General features: G+C 41.6%; 2 protein-coding genes across 3 annotated transcripts; one reads left to right on the top strand and one right to left on the bottom strand.

Moving 5' to 3' along the window:
* Positions 1–74: 74 nt before the first annotated feature.
* atp6v1d (ATPase H+ transporting V1 subunit D) lies at positions 75–4,028 on the bottom strand. 2 transcript variants are annotated; one of them, XR_011686499.1, is made up of 10 exons: positions 3,794–4,028; positions 2,702–2,819; positions 2,193–2,272; positions 2,044–2,111; positions 1,901–1,945; positions 1,685–1,788; positions 1,228–1,294; positions 1,048–1,126; positions 462–801; positions 75–425 (listed from the first exon to the last, which is right to left on the bottom strand). XR_011686499.1 is itself a non-coding variant. In XM_071467751.1 (9 exons), exons 1-9 carry the CDS (start codon positions 3,832–3,834, stop codon positions 657–659), a joined length of 747 nt encoding a protein of 248 aa, XP_071323852.1. In that variant the 5' UTR covers positions 3,835–4,028; the 3' UTR covers positions 75–656. The 2 variants fall into 2 exon arrangements, 1 of the variants encoding a protein (XP_071323852.1); XM_071467751.1 differs by having other exon boundaries at positions 75–801.
* Positions 4,029–4,082: 54 nt separating this feature from the next.
* eif2s1b (eukaryotic translation initiation factor 2, subunit 1 alpha b) lies at positions 4,083–9,238 on the top strand. Its single transcript, XM_071467750.1, has 8 exons — positions 4,083–4,245; positions 5,753–5,995; positions 6,632–6,711; positions 7,019–7,170; positions 7,323–7,429; positions 7,567–7,664; positions 7,842–7,985; positions 8,569–9,238. The coding sequence occupies exons 2-8, from the start codon at positions 5,755–5,757 to the stop codon at positions 8,692–8,694; spliced, it is 948 nt and encodes a 315-aa protein (XP_071323851.1). The 5' UTR covers positions 4,083–4,245; positions 5,753–5,754; the 3' UTR covers positions 8,695–9,238.
* Positions 9,239–9,432: the final 194 nt, after the last annotated feature.

Genomic DNA, 9,432 nt, shown 5'->3' with positions numbered 1-9,432 from the left:
AAATTTGTTTGAGAACCACTGACCTAAACACTACTCAGCAAAGTTGCAATCTTAACAAGAACTCCAGGCAGTGGTTGGTTGGATATTTAGAACATCTTTATTTGGGCCGTGTTGACTTGCACAGATTTTACAGCGGGGTCACATTAGGGGTTCTGGTGCAATGGTAAACATCCTCATCAAATGAGGTAACAACCACCCCGTGGTACGAGCTCAGCAGCGGGACGGGCCTCCACGACACAGACTCACACACTCACACTTTTGAAATCTACAACCACTTTAAGCTTTACAGCATGCAATGGCTCTAAATGTTGTGAGCAAACTGAAGTATCTACAAGTTGATCAGTCACACGGAATGCTTCTTTAATGTCACTCACAAACCCTGTGTAAACACACTTATATTCTTTAGATTATTTTATAACAGTTAACTGACTCCCTTTTGTGTAACCGCCAAGTGCGACAACACTTTGGTTCTGTACGGTGACACATATGGAAACACACACAGTACCTTCCGGCACTGAAACAATAGAACAAATCATCACGAGTACACAAAAAAACAACTTTCATCACTTGCATGAGAAGACAAAGACTTGGCCAAAGAGGCACAGAATAAATAGGATGATGGGTGAAGTCGGTGACCGTCGACCTGAAGAAGCGCGTCACTCGAACAGCAGGTCCTCATCCATCTCCTCTGTCAGCATGTTGGCAGGCTCTGCGATGGGACCCAGCTTAGCCAGGCGGGCTGCAATCTCCAGCTCTGTCCTTTCCCTGAGCTGCTTCTTCTTCTCTTGGATCTTTTTCAGCCTGTAGCAGGAGGAAATGTAAGTGTGACGACAACAACAACAACAAAAAGATTGGATGGCTAGTACACGGACTTTTGTGATCTTTGTGATAGTGTAACTTGGTGGCCAGCTTGTAAAAATCTAAAACAAAAAAAAATTATCAACCGTGCAACTGCTGCAACTGAGGTAGTTGTTGAACCAGAAAGCAAGGCACTTAATCTCATGCCTAATCAGAGAAACCTCAGAATCTTTAACAAAATGTTTTTACCTGTAGAACTCCTCTCTTTCTCTCTCGTCCAGTTCTGTGATGATGTAGGTGAGGGTGCGGTCAATCCTGGGGATGATCACTGAAAAACGGTACAAAGATGATTTTAAACTACAATAACGCTCTTTCTCTAAGGGTGGTTGGAAAACAATGATAGCAATTGATAAACAATGCTAATTTTACCATGCTCAATAGCATTCACGCGGCGGTTGGTAATTTTTATGGCTTCATCCAGAGTGACAAAAGATGTCTGCAGACAGAAAGCACAGGGAAGTTCTGGAGATTTTCACCACAGTCTCAATAGAAAATTGTGATACATCAAATAATCAAAAATACTCGTCTAGCATTCACAAATTTAGCGAGTCATCTTGTAGTATGAGTATTATATTATTATATACAATACAATTGGTTCAATATTATTGATGTCAACATGTAACCAAATACATATAGTGGGGTAAAAAGTAAAAGACTTCCCTCAGAAATTAAGGGGAGTAATAAAGTAACATAAAATGTAAAATACTCATGTTAATTACACATAACTAGAAATTCTGTAAATAAATTACTCAGTTTCCCCTATGCATCACATTTGTGAAGAAGTAAGCGAAAATAAACGTGACATATCTGTAACAGCACCCCCTACCTGTAAGGAGGCCAACTCCACCAGCAGCTCCACAGCTCTGGCATAGTTCCTCTTCAACCTGGAGAGCTGCTCTCCTCCTCTGGCCAGACCAGTCAGCTCATAACCTGACAGACACAAGGAGGGTGAGAGCTGGCCGTTCCTCAACAGTCACAAGAACTGATTTTATCGAAACACAATGCAGATTCATAGCAAACTGACAACTGAAACATGACTTACTGTCCCCGCCTTCTTGGTAGTGCTCAAAAACTGGGAGGGTAACACCTGAAAGATGGTCAAAGTAAGCATTAGAACTTGTCCCATCACACAGCAGCGATTTTTAAAACAGAAGAAGGGGATGGTTGTTTTTTTTTTAAGCTCACCTGCCACGTTGTCCTTCTTGGCTCGGACCTTCACTTGAGCTTTGTTGACATTCTGGATAACAGTTGTGCTGTGGACAGGATTACAGGAGTCACAGACACATCCGCACTAAGCATAACACCACATCACTTCATCCTGCTCCGATTCTTACCTGAAGTCTCCAGCTGCAAATTTGGCTTCAGCCAAAGAAAAGGCCGCCTCTCTCATCACCTCTCCCATCTTGGTCTTAGTCTAAAGGAACAGAGATAAGACGACAAAGTCCACATTTAGGAAACTCGTGAGACTCGTGAGATATACATTAAGCTGCAAATGTATTCATTAGTACACCTATCTAAAACTAATGCAATCCAACACAACACTGCAGAAAATCCTGCCTTCATGAAGGTACATTACTCAGTTTTTCTGTATACTGAGAGGTGTTAATGCAACTGTTGATTAGAAACACTTCTCAGTCTAATTATCACAAACCCGAGCCCCTGAAATTATCATCCAGTTGAATCAACTTAAACATTTGAACATTATGACCTTCATGAAGGGAGGATTTATTGCAGGACTGTTGTACAACGCTGCATTAGTTTTATCTTGGTGTACCTCAGTAACTGTACTCTGCATGTGAAATGTAAGGAGAATAAAGTCTGTTAACTGTTATCTTCAACTGACTTCAATAATTTTACGAAGGATCTGACGGAAGCGCATGGAGAGGGCGTCAGATTTCTTCTTGAGCAGGTTGCGGCCAGTCTGCGCCCCTTTCAGCCGAGCTTTCATGATGGTCTGAGCCCTGCGACATCAAACAAAACACATGTTTTAAACGCTTTATCTGAATCTTGCTTTAAAAGTATTGAATTGTTATCCAGAGGAATTCAATTTTTTTTACAGCATTCTTGCTTTTTTTTTTCCAATCTGGCCAATCTTAACTCACTAACAGTCAGTTTGGGAATTTGCCCAAGGCTGAGAAATGTCAGCATCGCCTTTTCTACATCGGTGGTTCCAAACCGTTGTGTCCGAAACATTATTATGATAATAAATGTACTAAAGATCAGTATCACAATATTGCGTAATCCTAATTGTGTATTTACTTTCCTCTAAAACACAAATATGGATATCTACTATTGAATCATGATTGTTTTTGCTCGAAAGAGGCTCATCTGCTCCACAATCTTTTCATGTGCCTCCTGGAGTCCTCATCCTCCTGGACTGGGAATCACTTCTCTGTATTCATACCACAGCTCACTGAGATTTGCAACCAAGGCCTTGTTCTTTAGAAATGTATCAGGAAAAAGGCATTTCTAGGATCTCCTCTCTCTCTCTCTCTCTCTCTCTCTCTCTCTCTCTCTCTCTCTCTCTCTCTCTCTCTCTCTCTCTCACACACACACACACACACACACATGATTCAATCAATGTTTTAAAATGATTAGACCCTGCAAACAACACAGGAACCTCCACTGATCAGTTGATACCCAAGTTACACAACGTTCAAGTCAAGACCTTTACTGTCTGGAGGTCAGTAGGTTTTTCAGTCACCACCTCAGGCTGACAGCTCACACTGGGGTGATGTTAGATACATCACATGACAACAGATGAACTCTTCCTCTTTTAAACGGCAACCGGGCACTATAAAATAAAACCATGTCAGATACATGCAGATGTAAGCAGGACGCCATCGATCTGGGAGGCTGAAAAGAAACAAATCAACAAAACAGCATCATGTTAGCTATAGTGGGTTAGCAACTAGCTTGGAAACAAGCTGCTTACATTCTGGAGGGGAATATGTCGATCCTGTCTTTTGCAGACATCTTCTCGTCTTTTGGTCGATGATTTCTGTCTTCTGTTTTCTCAAACAAATACTGAAACGTCAGATTTAGTCCCGCTGGATTAATCTGTACATATAATACCAGAGAAGCAGTTGTTTTTCGTGCAGGATTAGCCGCATAGACGGAGCTGACGGTCGTGATCTTGTCCGACTGCCTGTCCGTGATGATCAGCTGGCCCCTGGTCATGTGACTGAACCGAGCCCGTTCTGCACATGCGCGGGTCGTAAAGCTCGGACGATCTTTTCCGGGTCGAAAAATTAGCACACCCATGAATGTGAGCTAGCGGGCCCGAGTTCTTCATTTAAAAAAACCCCGAAAGAAAACATAATCGGAAATTTAAACACTGCCAGTACAGAAAATCCCAGTGTATCGTTCTGTAACCATATGACACAGGTGAGTTGTTCTTGATAAGGGACGTTTTTTAACGGGGAGTCGGGAGCAGACGAGGGGGCTAGCTGGCTAACTAACGGTTAGCCACGGCAGCGGTGCATGTGCCGCATGTGAGCTGGAAACCAGCTGGGAAGCTAACGGATGATAAAGAAACCATTTTATCCGTAGTTAACTGTAATAATCGTTACCAGATACAGTTGTCGTTATATTGCTATACTTTTATTTTTATTTATTTTTTGTTTCCATGTTTTGTTCATGTCAGTTTTCGCCCTTAACTTTAACAGCAAGGGGCTTCTCGTTTGTCTGCATTGCATCATCCCATTCACAGCTAAAACTGTGAATAAAACCGCCGGCGCCTACACTGCTAGTTCCCTTCTTGCTTCTTCACTTCCCCGTTGTTACGTTTTCCAGCCTAAACTCAGTTATTTGACCTCTTACACTGAAAACCTCCGCCCTGAAAATGAATGAACAAACGTGTCATTCAAGTGCTTCCAGACTGTTCTGGTAATATTTGAGAGGTGTTCCTAATATTTTGTCCCCTGTATTTCTTTAACTGAGTGCTAAAAACAATCTCAGTAGAGGAGAATACAATTCAGCTGCGCCACAAGTCAAACATTAAAACCCTTCACGAAGGTCAGAAGCTGAAGTCATTTCCAAACCATCTTTCTCAAATAAGAGGATGTTCCCAGATTCTGAATCTGTTGTCATCATTCTGTAGCTTCTCTGGGTTAACGTGGTCCAAATGTGGCTATTGTGGTTTTTGATGTAGCCCACAGTATGTGTTTTCACAAACTCTTTACATAATCTTAACACCCTTCCTGTTAATCTGGTCCAGAATTGATGTGGTCTTTGACAAGTGTAGAGTAGTAGACCTGGTCCATTGTATTGTGGTTGGAGAATGCTTTGAAATTTGTTTTGTTTGGGTTTTTTTTTTCTTTGCTCTCACAAATCTGAAAGTGGGCTTTAAAGAGCTTTAAGTCTTTAATTAAAATGTCTTTAACATCCCTTGACAAAATGAAAATCGGTCGCTCGATTTTATCATCTAAGTTTCCCTTAACTATAATTCTGTGTAGCATATTTTGAAAATGTAGAGGGAAAAAAACATTAAGAAATCTGTTTAAATGCCATTTAGCGTTGGACTTTGATGAAGTGTAACTTGTGAGGCACAGATTTTTTATATCCTGATAAAAACAAAAGCAACAGAGGCAGATGTATTCTTACTTTTCCTAGTCTAAGTCCAAAAACAGTGGATCCTACAATTCCCATGATACAGCTCAGTAGCATGTTTTTGTTAGTTCCCATGTCTTTCCACCTCCACACACTCAGGCTTTCAGTTAAAGGACATGTTACCTATCAAGTCAAAACAACATAAGCTTGATTCTTCCAGAGACACAGAAGACAATATACTGTATGCCACAAGTTCCCCTCCAAGGAGGATTTGTGCCAATACCTGTAACACACCGTTTGCTGTAGATATTTAACCCCCATCCTATTGTTTCTGTGCTCGCAGCAATGCCGGGGCTCAGCTGTCGATTTTACCAGCACCGGTTCCCAGAGGTGGAGGATGTCGTGATGGTGAACGTGAGGTCCATCGCTGAGATGGGCGCCTACGTCAGCCTTTTGGAGTACAACAACATCGAGGGCATGATCCTCCTTAGTGAGCTGTCACGTCGACGTATCCGCTCCATCAACAAGCTCATCCGCATAGGCCGCAATGAGTGCGTGGTCGTCATCCGAGTAGACAAAGAAAAGGGTGAGTGCAGGCTGAGGTGTACACACCAACAGACGTGGAGGCTGGTGGGAACCAAACCTCTGTGTTTGGGTTGGATGTGTTTTTGGCTGCTGGTGGAGTAGAAATAACGGATCATCCACGGTAAAGATTTGTGCCTTCCATGGATATAATAACACTATATTGAAAGCTGGAAAGAGACATGGCACCTTTTCGTGATATGGTTGTATCATCCCTCATGGTAGCCATTATTACAGATATACTGCAGGACGGCTTTGTAAACTTACAGCTTTCAACTAGAGCTGCACCTCATGATATTATGAGTAACTATTCATTTCTTATGACATTTGTTTTGGTGGAGAAATAAGACTGTTAGTCATGACAAATGCTTATCAGAAATTTCCAGAAGAAAAACTTATGTCGTTAAATTTGCCGACTTAACAGAGGAGATTAGATAAAAATTGCTTATTTAGTCCAACCAGCTGCAGCCAGTATTCAGCTTGTAATGACAGGAAAGTGGAGAAAAGCAAACGATTAGTTAAGCTTTACTCAACAAGTGACGATAAATGGACTATTTATCATATACCTGTTCATCAGTTAATCATATCGACAGTTATAGTGTCACAGAGTCACTGCATCTTTTCACTCCTTTCTCCTCAGGATACATTGATTTATCAAAAAGAAGAGTTTCCCCAGAGGAGGCCATCAAGTGTGAAGATAAATTCACCAAATCTAAAACTGTAAGTCAGATTGTTATTGTATTATATTGTTCTGTTTTTTTTCTTTTTGTTTTTTTGGTTCCTCATTAACATTAAAATCATCTGAACTTTGAATTATAGCATGAATGTGAGCAATTTTCCTTCATTCATGCCAAACATATTACAGATACAGTTGAAAACATCTAACATCTAACCACCTGTCCTCAATAATGTTCAGTCTCTGAATTATTAAAAACTGAAATCTCCTTTTTAAAGTTTCCTTTATTTGTAAACCTATCAGCGTTTTTGTAAATTTGAGCTGAGCTGATGCCGGGTGTTGTTTTTGCAGGTGTACAGCATCCTGCGACACGTGGCTGAGGTGCTGGAATACAGTAAGGACGAGCAGCTAGAAAGCTTGTACCAGCGCACCGCCTGGGTCTTTGATGAGAAGTACAAGCGGCCAGGATACGGAGCGTACGATGTCTTCAAACAGGCTGTATCGTAAGTCGTCATTTCAAGCGCCGCGCACCTGCGTGAGGCTCGGCACAAAAAGTCTCAACGCATGAACCTAGATCGCGTGTTTACTCTGTCTTTTCATCAGCAATTATTTTCCTTGAGGTCAAATATAGTGGTGACTATCTTCCCTCTTCCAGAGACCCCGCCATTCTGGATGGTCTGGACTTAACGGAGGAAGAGAGGAGCGTGCTGATTGATAACATCAACAGGCGACTCACTCCACAGGCTGTCAAAATCAGAGCAGGTAAAAGGCCACCAACCATGTGGCAGCAGCAGCTTTAATTATGCACCAAACAGTGAAGTTGTGCGTTTGTGTCTGTTGGTTGTAAAATATGAGACAACGTTTTTTTTTTTTTTTACTTTTCCCTGCCCTTCCTGCAGACATTGAAGTGGCGTGCTACGGGTATGAGGGCATCGATGCAGTGAAGGAAGCTCTGAGGGCCGGGCTAGGCTGTTCCACAGAGGTCATGCCCATCAAGGTAATCTTCTTCCCTTTGTCACAGGTGAAGTGACTCTGTCTCCAGAACCACTGTCCTGACCATGGCACATGGCCACAGACAGCCGTTTTAAGCGTGAACCCACTGCATTTGTTGTCATGTTGTTTGGGTACGCGCTGCTGCTGCCGTCGGCGTCTGACGTGGTCTTGTGCTCGACAGATCAACCTGATCGCCCCCCCTCGCTACGTGATGACAACGACCACCCTGGAGCGCACAGAGGGTCTGTCTGTCCTCAACCAGGCCATGGCTGCTATCAAGGAGAAGATTGAAGAGAAGAGAGGCGTCTTTAACATCCAGATGGAGGTGAGCGACAGTAAAGCCTTTCCTTTGTGTTTGTGTGTTTGTTTAAAGTTTCTTGAAGGTTAGCGTTTTCATAATTGTGTATTAAATTGCAGTAAGGCTGGGGTGTACAATGAGCATGATGATGGCATGATTCAGAGCGTTTTTGCTGCTGTTGGGAAAAGAAAGAAATATATAAATAAATATATACTTTTTTATAGCATTTTGAGTTATTATGAGAGCAAACCTGTATGTCAGTGTCACACTTTAATTCATGTTATTTTCATGAAATATAATACTTTTTTTTTAAAAATTACAATATTTTTTAAACTTATCTCATAAAATTATATTTTTCTTCTCATTTAATTACAACTCTTATCACACATCATTGACAGTTTTCTCAAAATTATTACTATAATTACTATAACTTTTTCTCTAAATACTTCATCTTTACTCTCTTACTTTTAGTCTCTACTTTTTCACCTGCACAAGTAGCCAGGATACTTTGTATCTGTGACTGTGCAGAATTTCTCTTTATGTAGAAATGTTCCTAGCTTTTCTTATTTTTTTGCATACAAATAACTAAACTGTAAACTACGTCCTTCAGCCCAAGGTGGTGACAGACACGGATGAGACAGAGCTCGCCCGGCAGCTGGAGAGGTTAGAGCGGGAGAACGCCGAGGTGGATGGAGACGATGACGCCGAGGAGATGGAGGCCAAAACAGAGGACTAGAGTCGCTCCTGGGAAGAAGGCTGGTGGGAAAAACATCGAAGGAGAAAATGTGGACAGACCTGGCCAAAGTCGCTCAGTCCAACAGATGTTAACTTTCACATTGCAAACATTAACTGGCGTTAATAGTTCATTGGCAAACATTCAGGTTTGTTCATTAGCAGGTTTTGTCTCAGAGGATGGTCACTCAAAATACTGTCTTCTTATCCAGACACGGACACAAGGAAAAGTTAAATTACAAATTACACATCAATATAGTTTCTATTTTTAAGTACACCGATTTGAATAAATAATTACTCTAAAACAAGAAAAGCTGTTTACAAGCGGTGGCCTTCACTTGCGTCTTGCTTTAAGAGCCCAGTGTCTTCAGTATCCATGGCGCTTCATCTCTGGCTGGTCACTGGATGTGATTGATTTATGGGGAAACGCATCACAGGTGACTTGATTTTGTGCTGTTTCTCTTCCAGTTTAAGGGTTTTTACTGACAAGACCTGCTTCTTGTTCAGCTCACATGGCATCAATAAAGCTCTGGAAGTTTTGATCTCAATGCGTCTCTGTCAGCTGGTGTGAATAGACTGAACTGAGTGGCATTAGGCCTGAGCTTTCTCTCTGATGGGTAAAGGAATCAAAAAACTTAACACTAATTGTAAGCAACAGTAGTAAAATTGGTCCAAAGCATGCCTATATTCTGAATGAATCTAGAAAGACAAAATGCCAATACACCATCTGTAAAGCTTTGTT

This window comes from Trachinotus anak, unplaced genomic scaffold (genome assembly GCF_046630095.1).
Source record: "Trachinotus anak isolate AG129_WGS33_773 ecotype Australia unplaced genomic scaffold, CSIRO_AGI_Tana_v1 ptg000031l, whole genome shotgun sequence".
Taxonomy (NCBI): domain Eukaryota; kingdom Metazoa; phylum Chordata; class Actinopteri; order Carangiformes; family Carangidae; genus Trachinotus; species Trachinotus anak.
This window is presented reverse-complemented; position numbering and strand designations above follow the sequence as displayed.

Excerpts from the sequence above, each read along its gene's own strand:
- atp6v1d (XM_071467751.1), bottom strand. The coding sequence starts at position 3,834 with ATGTCTGCAAAAGACAGGATCGACATATTCCCCTCCAGAAT. Across the intron at positions 2,112-2,192 it reads TTTGCAGCTGGAGACTTCAG|CACAACTGTTATCCAGAATG; the intron begins GTAAGAATCGGA and ends TCCTGTCCACAG. Across the intron at positions 802-1,047 it reads GAAAGAGAGGAGTTCTACAG|GCTGAAAAAGATCCAAGAGA; the intron begins GTAAAAACATTT and ends CTCCTGCTACAG.
- eif2s1b (XM_071467750.1), top strand. The coding sequence starts at position 5,755 with ATGCCGGGGCTCAGCTGTCGATTTTACCAGCACCGGTTCCCAGAGGTG. Across the intron at positions 7,430-7,566 it reads GGCTGTCAAAATCAGAGCAG|ACATTGAAGTGGCGTGCTAC; the intron begins GTAAAAGGCCAC and ends CCCTTCCTGCAG. Across the intron at positions 7,665-7,841 it reads CAGAGGTCATGCCCATCAAG|ATCAACCTGATCGCCCCCCC; the intron begins GTAATCTTCTTC and ends TGTGCTCGACAG.